This window comes from Vulpes lagopus, chromosome 9, assembly GCF_018345385.1.
Source record: "Vulpes lagopus strain Blue_001 chromosome 9, ASM1834538v1, whole genome shotgun sequence".
In the NCBI taxonomy this organism is placed as follows: domain Eukaryota; kingdom Metazoa; phylum Chordata; class Mammalia; order Carnivora; family Canidae; genus Vulpes; species Vulpes lagopus.
The window spans coordinates 39,537,712-39,565,514 of record NC_054832.1 but is presented as its reverse complement, the minus strand read 5'-3'; the positions used below and the strand labels follow the sequence as shown (position 1 = coordinate 39,565,514).

Below are 27,803 nucleotides of genomic sequence, written 5' to 3'. Positions count from 1 at the left end.
TCTCTCGTTTCATTGGGTAACTTGTGCAGTCTGAGCCAACCTGCTAGAGTGCGGTTTGCTTCACACACAGTGAAGTCAAGGGCACTTGCTCCTTGCTCTCCTCCAGCCCTGCCGAATTAGGTGGCTTCTACTACGTATCCTGCTAATCTACAAAGGAAATACAAAGGCGACTATTCATATCCTTCAATAAATTAAGACGTTATCCAACCAGTGAGGCAAGTTGATTCAAGTGACCTCCCTGAGCTCCAGCAAGCAGTAAAACACTAACTAAAAAATATTTTAGGAGTCTAGAAATAATTTTAATATGTAAATTTAGTGCTTATCCAGAGTAAGATTGAGAATTCAAACACTCCAATAATAACTACAGTAGACATTTATTTAAAGTAATACATTAGCAGCTCAAATAGTTCCAAAATTGTACATTTCAGGTTTACCCAACTTCTTCGAAGTATTTGAGGGCAGCTGCAACCACAGATTTCAACACCATGATTATTTCTTTGCCCATTCTTCTCTCTCTTTTCTTTCTCGAATAACTTCTTTCAGATAAGGTTCAAGGTAGAATTTATCCTAAAGAATGAATAAAATAAAAATATCATATGCCACCACACGCTGATATATCCCACTCAAAAGGTCTTCCACAAATGAAATTTATCAAAATTAATTTTTATTTCTAACTTAAGGAAATATATTTTTAAGCAGACTAAGAATTGTCTGCTTTTCTAAAATGTAAAAACCCACAAAGATACTGTAATTAATTGCTTTGATAGGTTGAGAGGGGCAAGTGGATCAGAGAAGACATGAGAGCAGAAGTGTGTGCAGTTCAAGCGGTGAGGGTTTACATCAGGCCCTTCCTGGGAGCCAGAGGCCACTCCATGGGCTCATCATGTGGATCCCACCACGTTTTCATCAGAGCAGGAAGAGAGTATAGAGTATGGAGGATCTGGGTCTCTACACTAGAGACCTGCTCAGTGATTTTGGAACAGTCACGTAACCTCTAAGTCACAAAGTGTTTCTCTCTAAAGGGAGTTCACATTTGCTCTGTTAACCTGACCGGGCTGCCAGGAGGGTATTTATTGGACACAACTTTAAGAAGTCTAAGGCACTGTACAGATGAATCTGTTTCTGTTTCTAACGCTCGGTGCTCAGCAGCCAACATTGTCAGATACACAAACTCTGAGTTACCTCCTCGTATTTCGTCCACTGCTCCTTAGGCAAGATCTGATGCCTCATGGTCAGGTCCAGCGCCCTCTTAATGCGGAACATCCTGTCGTTGTAAAGGTTCTCAGGAAGCCTTCTTATGGCCTCCTTCACATCCTCATTCTCGTATATTGTATCGTCTCGCATTAACCCTGTAACAGAAAACAAGACAGATGGAAAACAATTCTCAAAAATCAAACAGTTTTTTTTTTTAAGATTTTATTTATTCATGATAGTCACAGAGAGAGAGAGAGAGAGGCAGAGACACAGGCAGAGGGAGAAGCAGGCTCCATGCACCGGGAGCCCGACGTGGGATTCGATCCCGGGTCTCCAGGATCGCGCCCTGGGCCAAAGGCAGGTGCCAAACCGCTGCGCCACCCAGGGATCCCAATCAAACAGTTTTTAAAAAAATGAGTAAAATATGTTTAGGACATAAAACTTGAGTGAAATATGTATGCATTTCATACATAATATGGGCTACTTTTTTCTTTTTTAAAATTTATTTGAAACAGATTAACATACGGTATATTATTAATTTCAGAGGTAGAGTTTAGTGACTCCTGAGGTGCGTATAACACCCGGTGCTCATCCCATCACGTGCCCTCCTTAGTGCCCATCACCCAGTGACCCCATCCTCCCACCTCCCTCCCCTCCAGCGACCCTGTTTCCTAGAGCTGAGTCTTTTATGGTTTGTTTCCCTCTCTGATTTTGTCTTATTTTTCCTTCCCTTCATAATGGGCTATGTCTTAATTGGTACTGTAGAAACAATATAGGAATCTTGCAAAATCCACTGTCACAGAAATTCACATTTTATCTAAAACAATTTTTTAAATATTTAAAATATGTACTTTATTTTTAAATACACACCAATAAGCCACATCTCTATTTGCTTATACTTTTGAGATCAAGGTACTACAGAATTTTAGATGACAGTGTACTAAGCAACCAGTAACATTAATGATGCTTTGGTCAGTCTTCAATTAAAAAAAGACAAACTAAGAAAGTTCAGGTATCTGATGATTTTAACATTTGACAATCTTAACAATTGAAACATCTTTTACTTTCAGAGTCCATATAACTTAATTTTCAAATGCTAAATGGAGGAGTTGGGAGAGGGAACATATAATAAGGAAAACATACTGCTCCCATATTTCAAGAAGTTATTTCCCCCTCAAATATATGAGGTGATTCTATTACTCTTACTCTTTTCAAAATAGTAAAAAGGAAATAAGTGAACAATAAAATGTGACCTAATCTTAAAGTTTTCTAATGTACACAGGCACCATTAGTTAAATAAACTGTTTTTGGGAATCATGGTAAGTCTTGCAAAAAAGCACTACTCTCAGAAAAGCAAAAAAAGAAAACCAAGGGAAAACCGGATACTCACCCAGTTTATTGAACCCTGCAGCATTGTAATACCACTTCCGAATGCCCTCCAGCCACCGGCTTGATGCTGCAACTGATATTGTCACAGTGTTAGTTGCTACGATTCACTTATTATACTACGTGAACGCTTGGATGGGCCAAGAACCAGTGCGATCGGAGCGACCTCGTTAGAAAATTGCAAACATAGGAAGGAATTTCCTTTTGAAAGTGTACATACTGTGTACTGTGGATAAACATTTCTTTCAGCAAAAGTGATTACAGGTTAAAAAAAACTGGGGAGCAAGTCACAGAAAAAAAAAGTAAAGTCGAGCACATGATGTACAGGAGTAGTTAGCGGCACGCCAGCCTGTGCAAGCCAAGACCCTCGTTTTTAGTGAACCCTGTACCGTCAGAACGGAAGGGGAGGCTGTGGGAAAGGAACCGAGAACTCCTTCGTTTTCTGTAGTCTCGGAAATAAAATCCAGGAAGTGTGAACCTTTCTTTTCAAGGGAGTTGGGAGTTCTATGAAAAGAAGGGGAGGCTTCAGGGTAGGCTGGCAGGTCCCAGGGACCCGCATCCTCCAGAATCTGTTTTCTGTGTTACCTTTGCTTCACCTGGCTACTGTCTTTAAGAATATACGTATTTCTGGGAGGATTTAAAGAGAGTCATTTAAAATATTATTATTTTTTTAAGATTCTACTTATTTATTCATTCATGACAGACATAGAGAGAAAGGCAGAGACACAGGCAGAGGGAGAAGCAGGCTCCATGCAGGGAGCCCGACGTGGGACTCAATCCCGGGTCTCCAGGATCAGGCCCTGGGCCACAGGCAGGCGCTGAACTGCTGAGCTACCCAGGGATCCCCCTAAAATTAACATGGATTAATAGAAGCAGCCCATTTTCCTCCTCCCAAGTAGCTAACCTTCCAACCCGGAAATGGGTATTTGAAACAGAGAAGACACAGGGAACGTGCATGCTCTCTGGGCAGCAGGACTGAGCCTGGGGAAAAAAGGCGTTGGTGCCTGAGCTCCCCAGGAAGCATGTAGTAAGGAGGAGAGGTACAAAAGCTTAAATTTCCTTCTAAAATTTCCCCAGCCTTTCATTGCGGGATGCAAGCAAGCTCTTCTTTTCTTCTGACTCCTCCTCCCTACTCTTTAGTAGAGCATGCATTACACAGCTTTGGTAGATCTTGAAGATCAAGCACCATGGAAAAGATCGCTTCTGGGAAAGACAAGTATCGGGATGCCTGGGTGGCTCAGCAGTTGGGCATCTGCCTTTGGCTCAGGCCTTGACCCGGGGTCCTGGGATGGAGTCCCAGGCCCCGCTCCCTGCAGGGAGCCTGCTTCTCCCTCTGCCTGTGTCTCTGCCTTTCTCTGTGTCTCTCATGAATAAAATCTTTAAAAAAAAAAAAAAATGGAAAGAAAAACAAGTAGCAAAGAGGCAACTACACAAACGCAGTGGTGGAGGACATACTCAGCAGCAGGCACTACCCGACCTGCTTTCCCCCCTCGCCGGTACTTGCAGCCCGTCCTAGCAGAGGAGCAGCCTTAGGAACTTGTCCCACCGAGCCCGGAGCCCAGGAGGCCAGCCCGGAGGCCGTCCCATAGGCGCAGCACAGCGTCTCCCAGGATCTGTCAAATCCACACAGTTCTTAAAGGTCACCTCCCAAAGCTCGACCCCACGGAGACGACGAGCGGGATTTTCTTTTTTTTTTTTTTTTTTTTTTTTTTTTTTTTTTTTTTTTTTTTTTTAATTTTTATTTATTTATGATAGTCACAGAGAGAGAGAGAGGCAGAGACACAGGCAGAGGGAGAAGCAGGCTCCATGCACCGGGAGCCCGATGTGGGACTCGATCCCGGGTCTCCAGGATCGCGCCCTGGGCCAAAGGCAGGCGCCAAACCGCTGCGCCACTCAGGGATCCCGACGAGCGGGATTTTCATGCGATGGGCAACTAACTAGGAGCTTCACCGCTGCCGGGGCGGGGGGGGGGGGGGGGGGGGGGGGGGCGCGGGGGGCGGCGAAGAGAATGGAACCGCTATCATTTAAAAGTCTAAGTCTGCGGGGCACGCGGGCTGCGATCAGGGTGCGCGGCCGCGATCCCGGTGTGCGGGGTGCGATCGGGGGTGCGCGGCTGCGATCCCGGTGCGGGAACCGCGATCAGGGAGCGGGGGCCGCTATCGGGGGGGTGCGGGGCCGCGATCGGGGTGTGATCCGGGTGTACGGGGGATGCGATCAGGGGTGCGGGTGCCGCGATGGGGGTGTGCGGGGGTGCAATTAGGGGTGTGGGGGCCGCTATCGGGGTGTGCGGGGGCGCGGGGGTGCGGGTGCCGTGATTGGGGTGTGCCGGGTGCGATCCGGGTGTGCGGGTGCTGTGATCGGGGTGTGCGGGCTGTGATCGGGGGGTACGGGTGCCGCGATGGGTGGAGCGGATGCCGCTATCGCGGGGTGCGGGAGCCGCGATCGGGGGTGCGGGGTGTGATCGGGGGTGCGGGCGCCGCGATCGGGGGTGCCGGGTGTGCGGGGGCCGCGATCGGGGGTGCGGGTGCCACTGTCGGGGGTGCGGGGCCCGCGATCGGGGGTGCGGGGTGTGCGGGGGCCGCTATCAGGGGTGCAGGGGCCGCGATCGGGGGTGCCGGGGGCCGCTATCCAGGGTGCGGGCGCCGCGATCGGGGGTGCGGGGTGTGATGGGGGTGCGGGCGCCGCGATTGGGGGGTGCGGGGTGTGCGGGGGCCGCCATCGGGGGTGCGGGTGCCACTATCGGGGGTGCGGGGCCCGCGATCGGGGGTGCGGGGTGTGCGGGGGCCGCTATCAGGGGTGCGGGTGCCACTATCGGGGGTGCAGGGGCCGCGATAGGGGGTGCCGGGGGCCGCTATCCGGGGTGCGGGGCCACTATCGGGGGTGCCGGGGGCCACTATCGGGGGTGCGGGAGCCGCGATCGGGGTGTGCGGGGTGTGATCGGGGGATGCCGGGGGCCGCGGTCGGGGTGCGGGTGCGGCGCGCAGCAGCCGTCTGGGGACCGCGGGGCCCTGGGGCCCGAGCCTGCGCGCCCGCAGCACCCCAGCCCCCAGCAGCGCGGCCGCGCCCTCGCCCAGAGCGGCCACGGCGACCTGCGGCTCCGCCCGCCCGGCCGGGCCCCCGGGGATTCGCCCGAGGCGCGGCGGCGGGAGAAGCGCGCGGACCCCCGGCCGGGGACACGGACAGCGCATCCCCGCGGGCACGAGGCCGGGGAGCTGCCGGCCGCGTCGGGGCCTGCTCCGGGGCGCTCCGTTCCTTTCGGTTCCGCGTCCGGGACTAACGGCCTCTGCCCTTGAGCGTCCGGGAATAACGGCGGCCGGCACCGGAGCCCCTCCCCCTCCCGCGAGCCGGGCCCGGGGCGGAGCGGCGGGGGCGGGGGCGGGGGCGACCCGGAGGCTGCCGCACGCCCGGCCGCTCGGGGAGGACGCAGAGCGACCCGCTACGAGGCTGAGCGCGGCCGCGCCCGCCCGGGAGGAAGCCGGGGACTCACCTGACCTGCCCGCCATCTTGACCGAGCCTGCCGCGGGGCCTGCTGGGTAAGTCCTGGAGGACGCGCGGGGCCCGGTGCGCAGGCTCCCTGCGTCGCGTTGCCGGGCGACGAAGGACGCCCGCGCAGGCGCAGTGTCTGCAGCCGACCTGGGCACCTGCGGGTGACGTGCGCGACGCCGGGGGGGGGGGGGGCGGAGGGGGCGGGGCGTGCCGGGCACCCAGTTCCGGGAAGCGCGTCGGCTGAGCTTCCGGGAAGAGCGTCAGCCTGGGGCGGAGGCGCTTCCGCAGGGCTGGCGCACGGGGTTCAGGGCACCTGCGCCTTCTCACCTGGACGCTCGCACCTGGTTCTCCGTCCGTAAGGTCAGTGCCTCCGCGGTCCCCGTGGTGCGGAGGAAACGGAGGCGCGGAAGGGCCGCAAGGGAGGGCCCAGGCTCCGGGCGTCCGGGTGCACGGGGGATCCCGTGACCCCGTGACTCTGTGACCCTGGGCCCGGGAGCGCTGACCCCCGCTGACCTCCGCCGCACCCGCCCCCGCGCCTTCACGGAGGCCGCCAAAACACTAGATCTAAGACTGGTAACAGAATTTGCGTGCGATTGTATTTATTTTTATTTTTATATTATTTTTAAATTTTTAAAAACATTAAAAAATTTTTTTTGTCTTTTTTTTTTTTTTTTTTATTGGAGTTCAGTTTGCCAACATACAGCATAACACCCAGTGCGCATCCCGCCAAGTACCCGCCCCTCAGTGCAGGTAACCTTTTTTTTAAATTTTTTATATTTTTTATGTGTGCAATTTTAAGGAGAGGTAAAATCCTTTTTTAAATTTTTAAAATATATTTTATTTATTTATCCATGGAACACACACAGAGAGAGAGAGGCAGAGACACTGGCAGAGGGAGAAGCAGGCTCCACGCCCCACGTGGGACTCGATCCCAGGACCCCGGGGTCATGCCCTGGGTCACAGGCAGAGCCCAACCACTGAGCCCCCCAGGGGTCCCCAGATGTAGACAGACTCCCGAGGTCTCAGCCATCAAAATCTAGGCATCAAAATCTAATTTTTTTTTTAATTTTTATTTATTTATGATAGTCACAGAGAGAGAAAGAGAGGCAGAGATACAGGCAGAGGGAGAAGCAGGCTCCATGCACCGGGAGCCTGACGTGGGATTCGATCCCAGGTCTCCAGGATCGCGCCCTGGGCCAAAGGCAGGCGCCAAACCGCTGCGCCACCCAGGGATCCCCTAGGCATCAAAATCTAAGGCATCAAAATCTAGGGGCGGAAACAATCAGTGCGACCGACCCAGTTACTGGTGAACTTGTACACTGTTCCCGTCAGCTCAGTCGCCGCGACAAAACACCGTAGACTGGATAGCTTAGAAAATAAATGTATTTCTCACAGTTCCGGAAGCTGGCAGCCTGGATGCCGGTGCAAGCACGGCCACGGCCACTTTCAGGGCAGAGCTCTTCCTGTGGGTTTCGGAGGACTGCCTTCTCCAGGTGTCCTCACGTGGCAGAGACAGAGCAAGAGCTTTGTCTTCCAAGGGCCCGATTTGCAGTAGGAAGGCCCTGTCCTCCAAAAGTCCTATCATTGGGGGTTAGGGTTTCAACATGCATCCTGGGGGGGACACCGTTCAGGTCATAACAAGTACCCACAAATACCTACTTTTGTTTCCTCCAGGCTCAAGCTGAGAACTGGGACCATATGGAACTCCCATCTCACTGTAAATCCAAAGGTTAGATTTAATGGTCTTAGTCACATGCCAGTTCTGAGCTTTGGTTGCCATCCCCTTTTTTCTTCTTTGTGCCACCAGATGCTCACCTTACTCAGTTCTGTATGCAGCACCAAAAACGGATGAATGTCTGCTCCTAGACTACACAGGCTAAAGTGAAGTCTGAAAGATGTGAAGAAATGCAATGCATTTGAACAGTGGCACGTTGCTTTGCAGGAAGTACTCCGTAAACTCTCTTTCCCTTGTTATCCTTAAGATTCAGCTTGCTGGTTACACAGAGAAGGTGGTTAAGAGAAGGAGGACCTTGTCAGGAGACCAGATACCCAAGACTGTCATGGAATCCAGCTCCTTTAGGTATTGAGCCTAGAGGTCCTGGACTTTTGTTGGCAGTTATTAGTAATTTTTGAAAGATTCTATTTACTTATTTGTGAGAGAGAAAGAGAGGCAGAGGGAGAAGCAGGGAGCCCGATGCAGGATTGGATCCCAGGACACCAGGATCACGACCTGAGCCAAAGGCAGCCACTTAACTGACTGAGCCACCCAGATGCCCCCATCTTTAGTACTGATGCAAAAATTATGTTTGATTTCCATCTAGGCCTGTGGGTAGGATTGCATTTCTCTGCTCGCTTAAAACTAGGCATGGCCCTTTGGCCGAGAATAGTATGGGTAGTTTTTAAGATCAATTCACATTCCTTTTCCCTTTCATAGATTGGCTACACTTACAACGCAGTGGAAGCTCCATTAACCTCTGTCACTAAAGGTGATATGAAGCAGAGCTTTTTTTGGTCCCAAATTGGACATGAGATAAAAACTTCTGTGGTTTAAAAACATTTAAGATACGGGGTGCCTAGGTGGCTCAGTCAGTGAAGCTTTTGCCTTCAGCTCAGGTCATGATCCCAGGGTCCTGGGACTGAGTCCTGGGATCAAGCCCTGGATTGGGCTGCCTGCCTTTCGGGGAGTCTGCTTCTCCCTGTCCCTCTGCTCCTCCTTTACCTTCGTGCTCTAATGAATAAATAAAACCATAAAAAAAAAAAAAAAGACCAAAAAACCACGTCAGGCTTTAGGATTGCTCATTATAGCCTATTCTGATACAAGTGGTTTGTTGGTAAAGGCAAAATGAGGTTCTGAGCCATAGAAAGACCAGTTGAGATGGTTCCAGGCTTTGTCTTTTAGCTGAACCTTATTTCCTGTGTATTGATCCCACCCATTAGAGAACTCCACAAAGGCACGTATCTATGCCACACTCTAACACTGCCCTTTAGGAACTCCGATGTCTGTTGGGCACATGAATAAAACCTAACAGGAAGGCCAATATACTTGGCCCTGATCCATGACAAATTTAGTTTCTCATGAGGCTTCTGGACATACAACACACCACAGGACCCTGGTGCACAAAAGTACCCCCAAAATTAGTGTTTCAAACCCCCCCCTTTTTTTTTAAGATTTTATTTATTTATTCATGAGAGAGACACACACACACAGAGAGGCAGAGACCCAGGCAGAGGGAGAAACAGGCTCCACGCAGGGAGCCCGACGCGGGACTGGATCCTGGGTCTGCAGGATCACACCCCGGGCTGAAGGTGTTGCTAAACCGCTGAGCCGCTTGGGCTGTCCTCAAAACCCTTTCTTAGCCCAATTCTGAATTCAGCTGGATTGTGCTACTGCACATTGTACCGGCTGAGGCTGAAACGTCTAGGGTGGCCTCTTCCCCCACACGTCTGGTGCTGCCTCGGTATGGGCGGAGTAGCTAAGGTTTGGCCGGGCGCCTCCTCTCCACCTCGTTTCTCTAACAGTCACGCAACCTCCTTACATGCTGGCTCCGGGTTCCCAGGACAAATGTTTCAAGAGGACAAGTCCCAGCATGCAAGTCCTTCTCCAGCCTCTGCCTGATGATGTCTCATTGGCCCAGAGTCCGTGTGGAAGGAGACAAGGAGAACACATACCAGGGGGGTTCACTGGAAGCCACCAGTGTTAACTGTCCGCCCAAGCTTGTGATCCCCAGGCAGACGGCTGAAGCCACAGGCCTGGCTTCACAAGTAATAACCTGACCCAGGCGTTAAATTACTGGCCCAGGATCACATGTCTAAATGATAGATGGGGAAAAGACTATCCTTTCATGCTGCAGATCTTTGCCTACTGGCAGGAAGTCAGAGGTTTGCTGTGGCCTTTTACCAGGTCTCCTTGCCCTTTACTTACCGTCACATTACTCCCCCTGCCCCCACCCTTTCTCCTTTCCTGGTTCTCAGTAGCCGATTGTGGGCAAATGTGAGTATCTATGCTCAGGAAGGTGACAGTGCATATCGTCCAAACTGGAATGTGTTTTATCTACACATTTTTATCTACGTGAATAGTAGCTATTAGGTGGATGTGATCTAGCATGTTCCAGAAGCTCGTAACACATCACAGAAAATATAGAGGTCTTGTGATGAAACCACGTTGGAAGGCCTGCCAGTGTCAAAGGGAAGCTTCTGTCCTCGTCCTCACCGGGACAGCCAGCCTATGGGGAAGTGTCTCCTTCCCTCAGCTTGCTGTGCTTTAAGTTCTGTCCTCCTGGAGAAGGAAGGAAATGAGAGTCGAAGAAAAATTAAGTCACTCGAACTTGTGAGAAGGATCTGCCACAGGCGTCCCCACATTCACAGAGTCAAGAAATTGTTTCCAGCATTAATGGAAGCCTGAGGCATTTATTTAAAAATATGTATTATTCACTCATATATACATTCATTTTACATTATTACATCTTAACATTCATCAAAAACTAAAGAGTTTTTAAGAATTTCTCAAAGTCCTGTACTGAGGCTTTGGCAATCTCCTCACAGAATATTTCATCAGGTACAGACACAAACTTGTCCAGAGAGATGTAGTTAGGTTTTGTTGGATCATACTGTGCTCTTCCTAAATAGGTAAGAAACAAATGTCTTTCTTTGACTTTAAACAACCTTGTATTAAACACCTAAAAAAGAAAAAAAAAAAGTTTTTAAAACGACATTGTGCACTGAAAGATGACCTATTAAACTGTTTATTTGGCTGAAAATTTTGATTAGGCTAACAATGATAAAGTATTGACACATGCTCGGTAACTACGATAAATGTCACAGGGCTTAAACCATATAGCTTCTGCTAAAAAATGATGATTCAAAAGGGACTCAAAACAAACAGGACAATTATAGAGTAATTAAGGGCTATACTGTAGGCAAAGAACATTGGGTAATCCAGATGGAGGAGATGTTAAAACCGCAAATCCTCCAGCCCTGCCCCCAAAATACTTAACAGCAACTCTTTGTGGGGCCCACCGGTTCCCCGGGTGATTCTGATGACTACCAAGTTTGAGAACCAAAGTTGGAGATCAAGGTCTATTGGCACCAAAAAGCTTCACAATCTGTGGAGCTTCCTTACTTTTGTGAAATTCCTGCTGCTCCCGCTCTCTGCTTAGTGTTGGAATGAAGGAACCCAGCCTCTGGGGAGCAATTGGGGAAAGCAGTCCTGCCGGTCTTGGGGTTAAAACTCAAGGAGTAGCATGAGCGGCAGCAACTTTAGAAAGGAGTCAGAAACAGGCCAACGAGAACTTGTTTTTTACAAGAGAAAATTGGCTTCATACCACGAAGTTTCTAAAGCACCAGCCAAAGATTTCAAGTCCACCGGTTCCCTCACAGTCCAGTCAGTTAATGTGTATCTTCCTTTTTTTTTTTTTTTTTTTTTAAATGTTAGCCAGATCCCAGACCCCTACAAGTCTGAGAATCTCAATAAGGAAGTCCCAGTTCTGTAACTGGACTTCCCAGAAGCAAGGGTTTGAGGTGCCCAAAAGTCTGTGTTTAAACAAGTTATTTTGATGCATCCGGTCAAGTTCATAGTTTCTGTCCACCTCTGCGACACCCCTCTTGTTTTTTTGTTTTTTTAAGATTTTATTTACTTATTCACGAGAGACACAGACAGGGAGAGACAGAGACACAGGCAGAGGGAGAAGCAGGCTCTATGCAGGGAGCCCAATGTGGGACTCGATCCCGGGTTTCCAGGATCACGTCCCAGGCTGAAGGCCGCCCTAAACTGCTGAGCCCCCTAAGGGTCCCCTCCCCCCCACTTGTTCTACTGACAACTCAAACGCCAGGTCTTAGATGGTAGCGCACCCTAGTTAAGAGCATGTTTTTATACCTAACTGCCAGAGTTCTAATCTTGGCTCGGCCCCGTTACCCGGGTAACCTTTGGACAGTCCTTTCATGCTTACATTGTCACCTGTGAAATAGGGCTAACAACAGCACCTATCTCAGATGGTGGCTGTGAGGATTAAATGAATGAATACAAGTAAAGCAGTGAAGACAGCTGGCACACAGTGAGCACTCAGTAGCTCTCATTATTTCTATGATTTTCCTATCTCTTCTAAATTAACAGTTCTATATAAGGTACCTGGTTAAGACTCTAACACTATGTAAGTCAATTACACGTTAGGAACTTGTCTTCCACACTAGATTACAGATTCTACAAGAATACAGATCATGTCTGATTGATTTTTGAATCCCCAAATCCGGTTATTAATTACTATTAATTACCTAACAGCCTAGGGGAAAACTAAGTGTTTTTGCGTTTTACTTGAAGACCACTTACTTTATGATTGTTCCAATAAGCCAAGTTTGTAGCACTGCATTTTTAATAATGAATACATATACAGTTAATGAAACAAAAATTCTCTATTAAGGGCTCATTTGTAGCGAAGTATGATAGGTAAATAAACATTGCTGTTTGTGAAGGAATTATACCAAATGCAATCTAGTTTTGAGTTATATGAAAGTCCTATTTCCTCCGCCTATTTTTACATCAAGAACACATGTAGCAAACACAGTAGGGAGGTCACTGTAATGAATTTCAACCTTCATGTATCCAGTGAATACGGAGGGTCTAGTCACATGGCAAAAAGGAAAGAAGGATGACTTTGATTTAATTCAGTCATTCATTGGTTCAGCAAATATTTATCCAGTGCCTACTAAAAGTCCTGGTGTAGTTCCAGACGCTGGAAATCCGGCAGTGTATAAATCAGATAGGATCTCTGCCCTCGGAGAGTTAACATTCTTGTGAACAAGCAGATAATGTCACTTGCTAAAGAACAGGGACATCTGATTAGCTTGGAAAATATAAAAATGGCTTTGGCACAACGGTAAACTACAACTGTTTTATACTTTGGTAGGAGATGATTACAATATGGCTTATTAACTAATGGATCTATTTATTTATTTACAAAGGTTTATTTATTTGAGGGGGGGGAGAGGGAGAGAAAGAGAGATCGCGCACATATGCGCGCGCACACACACCCTCGACGGGGGGCAGGGAGAAGGAGAGAATCCCAAGTAGGCTCTCCACTGACCACAGAGCCCAACGTGGGTCTCGATTCCAGAATCCATGAGATGATGGCCTGAGCTGAAACTAAAAGTTGGACACTTGAACCAACTGAGCCACCCAGGTGCTCCTAACTGACGGATTAAGATAGACTGTGAATAAAAAGTACACGTAGAACTGAAAGGACCCTTCGGGGAAGTGATCTTATTCCCAATTTAAATGGGAAAAAAACACACTTGGGAATGCGTTAGATTCCAAAAGGCAGGATGAGCAGTAGGTAACAACTCTAGGGAAACAGATTCGTCCCTCTGTCTCCTCCAGAGATGGACATGTGTGCCTAGAAGTTGTATACTTTTCACAAGTGATCCCTCAACTCCATGTGCTAGGTATGTTGTTGATTTACAAGATGGGCAATAGAAATACGACCTTACTACCAGTGTCAATCTCAGAACCAGTCTGTATTGGTCTAATTCCTTCCCAAACAGCAAATACTTTTTGCAGAACACCCGGAGAACAGTTCTGGGCGAAGGGCGATGACAGCTCTGAGAGGGCTGTGTGCTCCTTACCTGGGGGAACCTGACAATGAGGTGGTGGGGAATGCTCATCACATTGTGCACGTAGTCAAAAGTCTCAGTAAGTTTCCTTTTATTTGCAGTTAACATCTTGGGGACTCTGGTGATCATATGTTGAATTTCATTATGTTTAAAACCTAGTTCAAGACGATAAACCTAAAAGAAAGTAGAGTTGCTTGCATCAGGAATGGAAACAGTCATCTTGGTAATATGCCAGAGGACACACTGATTCCTTTAAAATTTGAAACGAGGACACCAGAATCTGGGGACAGCTGTGCCAGGGTCCGTGGCTTCCTGCTCCTGAGGTAACCTGAATTTCAAGCCCCTCTCCTGAGAGGAACTGCTGACAGCCTGGGGATTATCACCAAGATCACCAACAGGAGCTGTCGTCACGATGAGACACAAGGATGGTGGATGTGGAAAGCCTGGTCAGGCTGGCTGTAACAGGCCCTACACCACAGACCAGCTGTTAAGATTTTCAAAGTGTTTTTTGAGTCTCCACTCCCAATCACACTCATTTACATGTTATCTGGAGAAACTACATGCCAAAATGCCACAGATGATAAAACTAACTATCCGAATGTGTGTTAGGTCCTCTGCTCCCCGAGCAACCCGCTGCTCTTACTACTCTGCATGCGCTGCCCTATTGGGTCCTAAGCCCCATGAGAGCAGGGACTGTCACCCCAGCACAGCACATGGGCAGCTGCTCAATAATATTTCAACAACTGGACATGGAACACTGTAGGTTTTTAAATTTTAAATACTCCTACAGCTTTGTATACTAACTACTCTGTGGCCTTGTCTTGGAGCATCTGGTATGTCCTGTGACAGAGTCAGAGCTGCCAGTGGGCACAGTCTGAGGAGAGCAACATGCTGCCACTGGTCTCTTCACCGATGTCTTTTGGATCCAGCCTCTAAGACTCCTCTCCCACCGAGGTGACATAAACCTGGGGTCTCAGACTGGGCAATAGGCGCAGTTTCCTGGTATCACCCCGCCCCCTAAGGCACTGCTCTGGGATTACTGGTATCAGCGTCTGCAAGGTGATTCACGCCTGTGACACCTGGGAAACGTGAACGTATTATTAACTAAAACTGCCTGCTAGGTATTTATTGTATCATTTCTTTGTCCATCTTTTTAGAAATGACTTTTTTTTTTTTTTTTTTTTTTTTAAGAAATGACTTCTTTCACAATCTGGTTTTAAGATGACAGAGTGAATTCCATCCTCCTCTTAAGCACGTAGAGAAAGAAGCTGATTTCTGAAAAGCTTAAAGTCGACCTACCTTCATGTTTTCTTTCACGGGCTCCAGGCTTCCAGTTAGTAGCCTTGGGAGACGAACCACCAGATCTCTAGTCTACAGTTATAAAACAATCCATTATTACTATACATGCACATCCAACTAGTTTGGGAAAACAAGGCATTGCTAAGGAACACAAAATGAAAATTTAAAATATGAGCCAATCAGAAAAAATGCTAGGAACCCGGAAAATACATAAACTTAATACTGTTTGAGAAAAAAAACAAATACTGGAAATAAAATTTAAGGCACCAACTTGATGGAATATTATAAAATGATACAGCTATATATTTAACCAGTAGAGTAATTCATTCTTGTACAAAAATACCTGGCATTTATATGGGCCAGCCACTGTGAGAAACGTGAGATTTAAGTTACTAAATGTAGCTCACATGGAAATAGACAAATTCTCTTTTCTTTACCTTCTTCACGCTGAGTTCAAGTTCTTTCTGAAAAAATCCCAATCTGTTATCCAATCTTTCCACTGAAAAACTCAGCAAAAACGGCGCATTTCTGACCATCTGTGCAATCTGTGCCTTACTGAAATTTTTTGATTGTAGATAAGCCACTCTAGAGAAACAAACAAAAAAAAATACACAGTACCTATAATTAACATTTACTAATGTCATGCTACTTTCCACAGTAACAAACAAGAGATAAAAAACATTCCATGATAATGGCTCAAATATGGTTAAAGCAAAACAAGCACCCATCCAATTCTAGAATGGTTTCCCATTTATACTTGGAAACCAAATAATTTTCTAATCTAATAGATTCTCTTTTTAGTTAATCTGACTTATTTTATTACTTGGTAAAAAAAAAATTAAATAGCTTCTATTTAAGAATTTTTTTTTGCTAAGAACAGAAAATCCATAAATTAAATTAAGAGATTTCAAAGACCCTCAAGCATGGTGGAAATTGAAAGAGGAATTTTTTTAGTTTAGCAAATTTACTGAGCATGTATTTTCAAAAGTAATTTTTACTGTGAGATCCCACCTCACACTAGTGAGAATGTGGAAAATTAACAAGGCAGGAAACCACAAATGTTGGAGAGGATGTGGAGAAAGGGGAACCCTCTTGCACTGTTGGTGGGAATGTGAACTGGTGCAGCCACTCTGGAAAACTGTGTGGAGGTTCCTCAAAGAGTTAAAAATAGAGCTACCCTGCAACTCAGCCATTGCACTGCTGGGGATTTACCCCAAAGATATAGATGCTATGAAACACGGGGACACCTGCACGCTGATGTTTCTAGCAGCAATGTTCACAATAGCCAAACTGTGGAAGGAGCCTCCGAGTCCATCGAAAGATGAATGGATAAAGAAGATGTGGTCTATGTATACAATGGAATATTCCTCAGCCATCAGAAACGACAAATACCCACCATTTGCTTTGACGTGGATGGAACTTGAGGGTATGATGCTGAGTGAAGTGAGTCAGTCGGAGAAGGACAATCATCATACGGTTTCACTCATACGGGGAATATAAGAAATAGTGAAAGGAATTCAAAGGGAAAGGAGAGAAAATGAGTGGGAAGTATCAGAGAGGGTGATGGAATGTGAGAGACTCCTAACTCTGGGAAATGAACAAGGGGGAGTGGAAAGGGAGGTGGGGGAGAATGGGGTGACTGGGTGATGGGCACTGAGGGGGGCAGTGGATGGGATGAGCACTGGGTGTTATTCTATATGTTGGCAAATCGAAATCCAATAAAAAATTACAAAAAAATTTTTCCTGTGATTTCCATTATGCATTTTGTTAACAGTTAAGAAATTTCCTAAGTTTCTGGGAACCAAAATAAGGTAGTAAAATAAAGAAGGTTTGACTATGAAATAACATTACTGATTCTTAAAAGCTGTTTATAAACATAGTAAAAGGCAGTTTTATTAAATGTTTACAGTGTACCAGAACATTATCTTGCTTAATTCTCACCAAAAAAAAAAAAAAACCAAAATGCCTATGATACTTCTATACTGTATACCATCAGAGCTAATGTTTTATAAGTGACTCCTATTCCTTTAAGGGACTCAGACGACACGAGAGAAAAAACTGATAAATTTAACTATATAAAAATTTAAAATGCAGGGGAATCCCCCTAACTATTGACAAAATCAAAGTGGCAAGTATTAAAACATGTCACAGAGAAATAACTAATTTTGTTAAAATATAGAAGAATGCTTACAAAAGAAAAATACTTCATTTTAAAATGGCAGAGGATATATGTGATTTATAGAAGAGGCGACATAAACAGAAATTCAGCATAGGAAAAGATCCTCCACACATTTCTGAAACAACAGTGAGGCATGGTTTTAATCTATAAAATGAACTGAAACCATGAAGTTTGATGACCCTGTATTAGGGTAAGAGGGAAACTGGCACTTCCGTGTGACGGTGGGAGTGTAAACTGGAAAACCACCCTACAAAGGACAATTTGTCACTATCTATTAAGATTAAAAATGTACATACCTTTTCACCTAGCAATTGCATTTCTAGAAACATATAGCAATTATGTTCCAGGCAGTCGGCAGCTGCAGAGCTGGTTATGTCAGACCAAGTCTCCTAGAATCACTCCTCCTCTCCCCTGTAACAGTTTGTCTCTATTATACCAGAATGTAAGTCCCATGAAGAGAGACATGTGTATGTTTATCTTTTGTGGCTCAAGTCTAACTTAGTGCCTTGTGTATATAGGAGCTCAACTTGTTCAATGTTAGGGAAACTTTTCCTAACTTAGAGACAAGGCATTGGACTCTGATGGTTCAAGGAACTGCACAGTTCTCTGAAATGCAGTGAGGCTCACCATCAGTGTGAGGATAACCTGGGGGTGAAGACCAGAGGCAGCCAGTAAGGAGACTTACAGCAGTCTTCATGTGAAATGGGAACCCAAGGTGATCTTCACAGTGAAGATTAAGAGAAATGAGTTAACTGATTTGAGAGATAAAAACAGAATTGGTAGGTGATATATTAACGTGGATAGTAAACGAAGAGGAGCCGAGATGCCTATGTGGCTCAGTTGCTTAAGGGTCTGCCTTCCACTCAGGTCATGATCTCAAGGTCCTGGGATCAAGACCCCCGTCAGGCTTCCTGCTCCCTTTGCCCTTCCCCCTGCTTGTGCATGCTCTCTCTCTCTCAAATAACTAAAATATTTTTTTAAAAGTAAGATAAAAGAAGAGAAGCCAAAGTTAATAGCAATATTTCTGACTTGGGCAACAAGATGAGCAGTGATCCTACTCAGTAAATCTGGGAATACAGGGAAGAACTGACTTAGGTGAGAAGTAGGAAGGATGATCACTTCAAAAGGTGAACTTAGGGACGGTCCCAAAGCCTAGCAGGACTGCTATCTCACAGATCAATGCTATCTCATCTCCCTGTATCGATTCTCACAGGTCTAATCAATTCTTTAAATGCTGAACGGATATAAAGAGGTTTATGGAAGTGCTTTGTAAAGAGGAAAAAAAGAAACCACCAAAATAGCCAACTTACGGAAGTAAGCAAATTATACAACAATGTGCCAAGAGGATGTCAAAAGTTGCCCAGAAAATTAAAACAATCCACAAAAGTTCAGACTTTCATAACTCTAAGTGCACTCTCAGCCATTTAGCCATTTGTTAATGGCTTAAAATTTTTTTTTATTCTGGTTTCTGAAGAGAAACAGTTAAGTATTGACTCAGCAATAAATTGAACACATAAAAATGAGAAGTTGAACAAAAGAACTATTTTAGATACTTAACCTTGATCAAAGAAAGTCCGTAACAAAAAAATTAACATTCATGTTATCAGCTGATCGTTAGGCAGCTAAATCTTAAAAATAACTTACAGACACATCCCCTTCATAACCACTTCTTGGGTTATGCAAAAATCATTGTAAAAGCCCCACCTGGTCTTAAGATTTTCAAGGTCTTCAGAGAAAATAGCGTAGTTTTTAGTCAGGTATGTTCCCAGCTGGTTATCTTCTATACCCAAATCTTTAAGAAACATGAGTATTTGCTTAATGTCTTTTTCAAAATCCAGTCTCAGAAGGAGGTTGGCTGCTTCTGGATGTTTTTCTATCTTTGAGAGATCCACTCCTATAATAAATTACACATACTGTTTGAAGATGACTAGGTCATTAAACATCATACATAAAAACACAAGGAATTACAGATGAAGATCAACAATCTGTCCAAAAGAGAACTAAGATAGGCCAATAGAAATTTCTAAATATATTTAAACTAAACTGGTTGCAGAAACAAAATTAAATGAAAATGAAGACGTAGTACTTATTTCAAAGTCACATATAAAGGAAAACAGTGCACTTGGGGCTAAATTCCTACCCAGAACAAATTCACTGAGTCATACTGCCCTAGCTAGGATCATCATCTTAATCCATGGTTTCTTGAATATTGTTTGAAGGATGCTTATGAGCCCCTAGTGAGCTCCACAGTAATTGCTTAACTCGTAATTCTGCCGTGTAACAAACCCTTTGAATAGTTACTTTCTTTGATGTCTGTCATTTCCTTAGTTATAAGGATTACTTTCAAAATATGCTTCTGATCCCCTCCAGGTGGGGGAATAAAAATAACTCTATATCTTCTCACTATAATCTCCGGGTCTTCAGCATGGAGACATGTACCTTGAAGGAGCTCAAGAAATCCTGTGTGAGAACAGGTGAGCATATACAGCCCTCAAATAGACAACAGAGAAGAAAGTTTACAGTCTTTAGCCTTCAGATATCCTTATAATCTCAGGCAGTCTAAGAATGTGAGATAAAGCACGGGAGAAAGCAAGTTGTAAAAGTATTCTCTGGTTATGGATATAATTAGATGGCAACGTTAATTAGGCAGGGAAACAAAGTAACCTGTAATTAAAAACTCTCATTAAAACCGAGCGTTTTATTCTCTCATTTTTTTCCTCTTTTATCTGATTAAAAGAAAAACCATGAACAGGAAAGGGCTATTCCTTACCTTTAGAGTAAACATTTGAAGATAATGTAAAACCTTAAGGTTAGACTTAAATTTTATAGTCTTAAAAATATTTCTTCAGGTGCAAAATAACTCTCAAACTGATTTCCGGATGCAACTTTAAAGTCTTAAATATAAGAGCAATGAAGTAAAAACATCCTTTCTTTAATGGTATACACAACCAGAAAAATAAATTATAATTTCATATATTATTAGATCCAAACATAATTCTAAACCCAAATTTCTTGATATTAAACAGGCATTGATATAAGATGATCGTGAACAGAAAAACAGATTACACAAACACACATACAGAATGGAGACTCGAAACAGATCCAGGATCAAGTAAATAAATAAAATAAAAAATTAGCATATGATAATAATGGCACTTCTAATTAATGGTGAAAAGATGTACGATTCATCACGACATAATGGGACCACTACCTATACATTTGAAAAATAAATGTTTCCATTACTACACTTACCATGGTGAGCATGATGTAATGCACAGAACTACTGAATCATTATGTTGTGTATCTGAAACTATATAATGTCAATTATACTTAAACCAAAGAAAAAAATCCTTCCATATCTGATAGAAAATTTTCAGAAAGATTAAGAATCTAACTATGTACTAACTCTAAAACTACTGGAAGAAAACAGTATTAAAAATATTAAGCTTTAATACATAAAAATATAAAACCCAGGTACGGCTTTCTATAATAAATATATTTGCACAGAAAAAGGTGGGGAAAGCTATTCAACAGACTGGTGACAGGGTTACCTTTGGAAAGTGGAAACGGGTATGAAAAGAAGGTGAGAGTTCTTTCTCTTTTAACACTTGCATTATTCACAAGGAGATGGAATTCTGTAATAGTTTAAAAATAATATTAATAACAAGTCAAATTATTGGATGGATAGATAAAGACAGAAACTAGTTCTAAGAATCTGTAATAAATGTGGGAAGGGGTGCTTTAAAAATAACATAAAGGGTTCAGACTTCAAATTTAACTTACTATTACAGCTGACATGTGCTGAAGTGCCTTGCTCAGCATGAGCCGTCACACCCTGACTGTGCTCAAACAGAAATCCTGAAAAGCTGCTTTTTAACAGCAATAGGAGAGCAGAATCTCATCAGGAGAGCACACTGCTGTCAGCACAAATCACATGGGCTTCCAAGATTTCATTAACTTGAAAAAATAGTCACGGAATTCCTACTATGGACCAGGCACTTCTGTCAAGCTCTGGGGATATTAAACAACGAGTAATACACGCCTCTAACTTCTGGGTGACCGCAGTCTAAGTTGCTTTTATCGCTTAACTACAATTATTACCACGGTGTTCGCTTACGGTCACACATATTTCGTGTATCAATCAAGGTCTGGCGGGTGACAGATTCCACCCCGGACCGTGCGAACAAAGAGAACTCTAACGAAGGGACTCGACACAGTCAGTGAGAGTTGTGGGAACGAACAAGGGCACCCCTGGTGCTCCAGAGGCAGGGAGCACAAAGTATTACCCGAGCCCAGGGGGCCTGCAAGCCATTAGGAAAGGGCTGCTCAGTGGGAGCCGTTGTCATGGAGCATGGAGCCAGGCAGTGACAGGACCCAAAGCAGGGAGGGAACAGGGGAATAAATACTCCCACCTGCCCTCGCTCCCGTCCTGCAAGGGCCTCCCCCTGGCCGAAGCTGCCCAGAAGCCAGCTGGCAAGGGAGCTCTGGTGCATAGAGGCTGGCCTCCTGGGATACAGGGGAGGCAGACAAAGGCAGAAAAGACATCTGAGAAGCAGACAGGCAGCAGGACACTTGAGTCCTCACAACTACTCCCTGCCAACGCAACCATGGCTCCTCCAACGTACCGTCACTTAAGTGACTTTCCAGATGTGCTGTTGACGTGTCAACATACAGATGAAGGAGTGGCTGAAACATATTCCCAAACCCTCAAGTATGCTGGAAATTATTTCAAGGCAGGGGCCACGTCTTCTATTTATCTTGTACTGGCCACAGCACCTATCCTAAGGCTGGGGGAAGCTGCTGCAGAAGGAAGGGGACTGCCTCTCCCTTTGCAGCAGGTGTCATCTTTCTCCGCTTTGAAACCACAGAACACTTTGTCTTATGTGGCACTTCCCACTGACCTTTCGTCCTTGCAGCCCAGTTATTCCTTAGTATATTTAGATGCCTCTGAAGACAAAGGCCATTCCCTGCACATCCGGGCAACTCGCGCAGGAGCAGGTCAGTAAACAACCGTAGTACTGTTATTAGGGCTAGAAGGGAACTGAGCCCAGGGTGATGTGAGGCCCAGAGGAGGGTCACCGAGGACATCTCAGAAGTTGCTGGAACTAAGTCTTCCAGTTGTCAGAGCTAGAAAAAGGAGGGAAGGGGCAAGCAGTGAGGTTGAAAAGGGAAGCAGGGGCCAGACTAGATAGAGCTGTGACATCCCGGGAAGGCTCTGAAGGATTTCCAGGAGGTCACTGACAGGGTCAGCCTGGCATTTTAGAAAGAGAACTAATATTCCAGATATCATCTGGACAATGTTGCTGGCAAGACGACTGTCAGGTTCGGAAGCTCCTAACCGTCCAGTGAAAAATGAGAGCCTACAGTGAAGCAGTGCCTGGAGAATGAGAGATGAATTTGAGAAAATCCCTTACCTACCCCGTCCCTCTCAATCCCCAGGGAGAAAGGATGTCAGAGAGTTGGAGGCGCACCAGAGGCTGCAGTGAGGTGCTGGACGAAACAGGAGAGGACTGAGTACAGGTCTGCAGTGAGATGGTGAGATGGCTTGGCTGCCTTTAGCCACCTGGACCCACGCGCCCCCTCCCAGCCCACAGGCTCAAGCAGTCACGGAGCAGGCCTGGACAGAAGAGCCCATCCACGTTAGGGGGTCAGTGGGCTCCAGGAGGAACGGTGGGGGGCAGGCGGGGTGGGGGAGGAAGGAGTTCCTCATCTGGTAGGGCTTACTGCAGGAAAATCTGTCCTGACAGGCAGGCTATTGGAAGTGTGGGAAAATTTGGCCCTAGAAATAAAATGAATCAAAGGAAAACAAGAATTATTAGCGACTATGGAAAACTGAAACGTTGTACAAGGAAGGAAAACAATGCCAGAGAGCAGCAGCAAACAATATTTATAGTCATAATATAAGGCTGGCTGATGATCCATCTAGAAATTGTTACCATAATTATAGTGGGCAAGTTGAAGAGGGGAAAAGTACATGTCTACCTATGAGAGGTCAGCTAAGGTCTAAAACCCATGAACGAAGCAAGGGCACTATGAACAGTTACATAAACAGGGTTAACTACAGACCCGAGGAGCGTAAAAGTTGAGAGCTGCCCGCGGGAATGGCGTGGAGGTCAGGAAGGAGGAAGGGGAGTATGGTTTTTCACGAGAGGCCTCTTCCCACTATGTGACTTCTGTTCATCTTGATAAAAACTACAAATGCTGATTTGAACAAAGTGAGGCAAAAAAACAAGAATACACTCGAGCACCCATAGACGGTTCGCACTCACCTAAATGCACTAATTTCTGCAGAGTCTTGGAATGATCCACGTAGTCTCGGAGGGTGAACGTGTCTGGGGGCAACGGAGGGTCTGCGACGATCTGAATGGCCTCCTCCTCAGAGACGGGCTGCAGGGGAGCCAGGGAGGGCAGGTCGTCTAGAGCTGGGCAGGCGCCGGGCGGAAAGACAGAGGCCGTCAGCTCCCAGCCCGCCCTACCATGACGCCTCTTCCCGAGCTCGCCTCTCCTTAAATCTTGGGGTCACTTTAGAATTACATGTCTGACAAGTTCAACATCTGCCTTCTGAGAGGTAAGGTTACGACTCTAGAGAAATCAACCACTGTTGCTCCAAGGTTAGAAATCCAGTGGTAGGTTTCCCCTTGTCAGGAGCAGGTCCTACACAAAATCCCTTTCCACCATCAGGTAAGAATGCTAAAGATCAACTCACCTTCAAGTACGTTTTGAGACAGATTCTACTGTAGCTTGTTAAACTGGCCCAAAAGACAACATATTCTACTAGCCAGGTTTGTATGGATTAAAGTCATTACACCCTGAAACGTCTTTCAGTGCAATGCCCTCTCCTCCAAGTTACTCTCAAGCTTTTTGGGATGATCTATTTGTGTTCTTTTTGGTTTGCTGATTGTGGAGGCTGTCACGCTACCAGACAGGTTTGGCAAAATTCATAGGACTGTATGCTCAAAAATGACGACTTTTACTTGGATACAATTATATCCTAATCAGGAATACAGTATTAGGATAAATTAGACCCTAAAAAAACCTAAATTACCACCTGAAAATTTTTTTAATAGAGAATCTAAGTAATAAAGTATTAAGAAAGCAACTCTTACACATACATCGGTAACAAAATATTATATACATTAATCTATAAACTTTTTTTTTCTCAAATAAGTGGATAGAACTGGCATTGTTCTCTTACTGGCCTGGTACAAAGTATGCCTTGAAATGGGCTAACACACTATTAAGAGTTAACTTGTTCCAAAGGGGACTTTTCTGGAAGTTCAGAATTACCTTCTAGAGACAGCTCAGAATCAAGGCTGGGTATCTTTTGTGTCTTCGGTGTCTGTTCATTCACAGAAGGAACCAGAGTACTTTGGGCAGAACCAATCTCCTGCCTACTTGGGTTGGCCGACTGGGAACTATTCCGTAAGGAGGAAGTCCTGTAAGCCTTAAATCCCCACTGGAGAAAGCAATTGCCAGAGGACATCTGTGGCTGAGCAGAAACGCCACGCAACAATGTTTTTCCTGCTCTCGGAAAACGTTTTCCCAGTTGCATAGCTGTAACGAAGCTACTCAATTTAACTGAATTGAACCATCTGGGTATCTGTCGGGCTGACAAAGCCATTTTTCTTAAAGTAGCCTATAAAGGAAATACATAACCATCAACGAAGAGAAACTTACTTAAATGTTTAGAACAGTATTCAAACAACAAAATGATAAACTGGAAAATCTCTTTTTTCCAATTAAAAGATGTTTAATAAATTTAGAGGATTAGAATACTCGAATGCTTTTTAAGCACAGGAAAAAACCAAAAACAAGGCAGTCCCAGTTACAAACCAAAAGACAGGAACTTCTGAACTAGAAAGATAAAGATTTCTTTACAATTTAAAGCAGAATCACTAAAACTTGTAAATGTTTAAATTACAGCTGAACCCAATAATCCCTGTTAAATTTAATATTTAAAGGAACTAAGGGGATGCAATTAAGTGTTCTTAAAATTTGGTTTGAAGGGCGGGTGCCTGGGTGGCTCAGTGGTTCAGCGCCTGCCTTGGGTCCAGGGGTGACCCGGGGGTCCTGGGATTGAGTCGCACATTCGGGCTCCCTGCAGGAAGCTTGCTTCTCTCTCTGCCTCTCTGTCTCTCACGAGTAAATAAAATCTTAAAAAAAAAAAATTTGGCTTGAACAACATTTAAGAAACAGATTGTTGATGAAGACACTGAATTATCCAAATGCATTTTGTTTATACATTACTCATAAAGTAAAAAATCAATCTACTTTGTCCTAAATAATCAGTGTCCTAGGTATTATCACTGTTATCTAGAAGACTGTTTCTTGGTTAATCCTCTGGGCTGAACTGTTGATTATTTCGGATAAAGCTGTTCCTCAAAAGGGAATTAACAAAACCAATTTTGTCGAATTCTGTTTTTTGGCTGTAGAAAAAAAGAAAAAGAAAAGCCTTCAAAAACAAAAGGTCAAAACTAGCAAGCAAAACGAAATGACAGAAATACATAAGCAACGAGCAATGAATACATGAATATTTGGCCAAAAATGCAGTTTTTAAAAAAGATTTTTATAAGGAAAGGCTGTTATGATGTTAAACTCAGGATTTTTTTTTTAAGAATCATTTATTTATTTATTTATTTATTTATTTATTTATTTATTTATTTATTTATTTATGATAGACATAGAGTGAGAGAGAGAGAGGCAGAGTGTGTCACAGGCAGAGGGAGAAGCAGGCTCCATGCTGGGAGCCCAACATGGGACTTGATCCTGGGACTTCAGGATTGTGCCCTGGGCCAAAGGAGGCGCTAAACCGCTGAGCCACCCAGGGATCCCCAAACTCCAGGATTATGAAGAAATTTTATATTTAGCTTAATTAGGAGAGTAGATTTGATGTCATAATTTTATGTTATGTTAAATAAGATAATCCACATAAAACATAGCATGGAGTCCAGCCTATGGAAAATGCTCAACACGTGTTGGCCATTTTTATCATCGTTGACTATACATCCAAATACGAAGGAAGTATTTGCTGCTGAATTAATTGTAGCATACAACGTTTTGATCTGTTTTTCTACTTATTGGAATTCAGCTTGTTTTATGCTCAGAATTAGAGCAGATAATTGAAGGTCTGTCTTCCTGGAGATTTGGAATTTAGGGACGTCTCCAGAAAGATTCCTGAAAGTCAAAGTCTCACTGTCACCCTGGAGTGATTTTAGAAAGGAAGTAAGTTTGCACAACAGCCTCGTGGGGTGGATGCTTCTCGCTAAATCCTGGCAGGAGATGGCAGCCAGGCGTGGGCCTTTCCCGCAGGCCCGCGGCGCGACATCCAGTCTCTGCAAAGTCAAAGAGAGGAAAGTGGAAGCCCGGGGGGCCTCAGCGGCGCGGCGGCCCATGGCCGTGATGGGGCGCGGTTGCCAAGGTCATGGGCGCAACGAGGAGTCCTTGTCCCTGTGCGCTGTAAAACACTGGACTTCTCAGGTTTCAGAGCGGACTTCGGAAATCCGCCACGGACGGCGAAGCCTTGCCGGCTCAGATAGTACGCCCCGCATCGGCCCGCATCTGCCCGCATCCCGCCCGCCCGCATCCAGGCAAAGGCCTTCGCGGGGGCAGCCCGGGGGCTCCGCGGTTAGTGTCGCCGTCGGCCCAGGGCGTGACCCCGGCTCCCGGGACCGAGTCCCGACGGGCTCCGCGCAGGAGCCTGCTTCTCCCTCGGCCTGGGTCTCGGCCTCTCTCCGTCTTTCTGTGTCTCAGGAATAAATAAATACAGTATCTTTTTAAACAAGTGCTTCACGTGCTTCTCCTGCCCGGATCCCGTCGCATCATCGCTTCGTTGCTGGGTGTGCCCCTTGGTGGATGGACTGTTCGCTCCCCGCCCCCCGGGCCTGGGTCACCCCGTGCCTACGTCACCCGCGGCCTGGGTCACCCCCCGGCCCCCCCGCGACCCCCGCCCCGGGCCCCGAGACTCGCCGGCTGCAGCGTGCGCTGGCTGCAAATGACCCTGCGGCCAAGACACCAGATCGCAGGTCTACGCCGCGGCCACGCGGGCGAGGGGAGGCGAGGCGGCGGCTGAACGCGGTGCAGCGGGCTGGAGGGTGGTCGCGGCGCCGTAGGCCCGGGGCAGGCAGCCGCTCGCCTCGCCGGCCGGGACCCCGCAGGCCCCCCCACGCCCACCGCCCGCCGCCCGCCGCCGGGAACTTCCGCAGGAAGCCCGCCCCCGCCTCCCCCCGCGGCGCCGCTGCAAGCCCCGCCTCGCCGGTCGGAGGAAAGAAACCGGGGCCGGGGCCGGGGCCCGGGCCGAGCCCGAGCCCCCGGGCGGCCCCCGCTCCCCGCCCCCACCCCCACCGCGCTCTACCTGTGGCGGCCCCGCTCCGGCTCGGGCTAGGGTGCCCGGCCCCGCCCTCCCGAGGCTCCGCCCCACCCAAGGCTCCGCCCCCGCGCGCTGCGGCCGGAGTGGGCGAGACCATCCGCGAGGCCGCGCGGGGGGGGGGCGGGCGGCGCGCGGCGGGAGGAGGCGGCCCGGGCCCGCCGCTGCCCCCGCCCGGCTCGCTGCCCCCCGGCGCCCGGCGCCTGTGTTGGGGCGGCCACGGCGGGGCCCGGGCGATGCGGCTGGCGGGGCGGCAGCGGGGGCCCTGCCGGCGGCGCTCCCCGCCCGAGGCCG

General features: G+C 46.5%; 2 protein-coding genes and 1 long non-coding RNA gene across 6 annotated transcripts; 1 reads left to right on the top strand and 2 right to left on the bottom strand.

The window, feature by feature from the left end:
* Positions 1-355: 355 nt before the first annotated feature.
* Positions 356-6,145, bottom strand: LOC121498800 (cytochrome b-c1 complex subunit 7). The gene is made up of 4 exons (XM_041768977.1): positions 6,068-6,145; positions 2,585-2,656; positions 1,183-1,349; positions 356-567 (listed from the first exon to the last, which is right to left on the bottom strand). The coding sequence occupies exons 1-4, from the start codon at positions 6,081-6,083 to the stop codon at positions 490-492; spliced, it is 333 nt and encodes a 110-aa protein (XP_041624911.1). The 5' UTR covers positions 6,084-6,145; the 3' UTR covers positions 356-489.
* Positions 6,146-6,250: 105 nt separating this feature from the next.
* Positions 6,251-15,411, top strand: LOC121498802. The gene is made up of 4 exons (XR_005989910.1): positions 6,251-6,426; positions 6,755-6,816; positions 7,741-7,795; positions 13,770-15,411. It is a non-coding gene; the product is annotated as an uncharacterized LOC121498802 (long non-coding RNA).
* MTERF3 (mitochondrial transcription termination factor 3) lies at positions 10,454-27,621 on the bottom strand. 4 transcript variants are annotated; one of them, XM_041768974.1, is made up of 9 exons: positions 27,498-27,621; positions 24,434-24,782; positions 23,416-23,568; positions 20,698-20,781; positions 18,851-19,040; positions 15,405-15,552; positions 14,968-15,039; positions 13,681-13,842; positions 10,454-10,742 (listed from the first exon to the last, which is right to left on the bottom strand). In XM_041768974.1, exons 2-9 carry the CDS (start codon positions 24,765-24,767, stop codon positions 10,548-10,550), a joined length of 1,338 nt encoding a protein of 445 aa, XP_041624908.1. In that variant the 5' UTR covers positions 24,768-24,782; positions 27,498-27,621; the 3' UTR covers positions 10,454-10,547. The 4 variants fall into 4 exon arrangements, with proteins under 4 accessions (XP_041624908.1, XP_041624907.1, XP_041624909.1 ...); XM_041768973.1 differs by lacking the exon at positions 27,498-27,621 and adding an exon at positions 27,113-27,375; XM_041768975.1 differs by lacking the exons at positions 20,698-20,781; positions 27,498-27,621 and adding an exon at positions 27,113-27,371.
* Between the last annotated feature and the right edge of the window lie 182 nt (positions 27,622-27,803).

Coding starts and splice junctions, on each gene's coding strand:
- MTERF3 (XM_041768974.1), bottom strand. CDS start 24,767: ATGGCTTTGTCAGCCCGACAGATACCCAGATGGTTCAATTCAGTTAAA. Junction 15,553..18,850: donor CTTGAAAATCTTAAGACCAG/GTGGGGCTTTTA, acceptor TTGTTTCTCTAG/AGTGGCTTATCTACAATCAA. Junction 13,843..14,967: donor CCGTGAAAGAAAACATGAAG/GTAGGTCGACTT, acceptor ACTTTCTTTTAG/GTTTATCGTCTTGAACTAGG.
- LOC121498800 (XM_041768977.1), bottom strand. Junction 1,350..2,584: donor TGCAGGGTTCAATAAACTGG/GTGAGTATCCGG, acceptor TTTCTGTTACAG/GGTTAATGCGAGACGATACA. Junction 568..1,182: donor AGTGGACGAAATACGAGGAG/GTAACTCAGAGT, acceptor TTCATTCTTTAG/GATAAATTCTACCTTGAACC.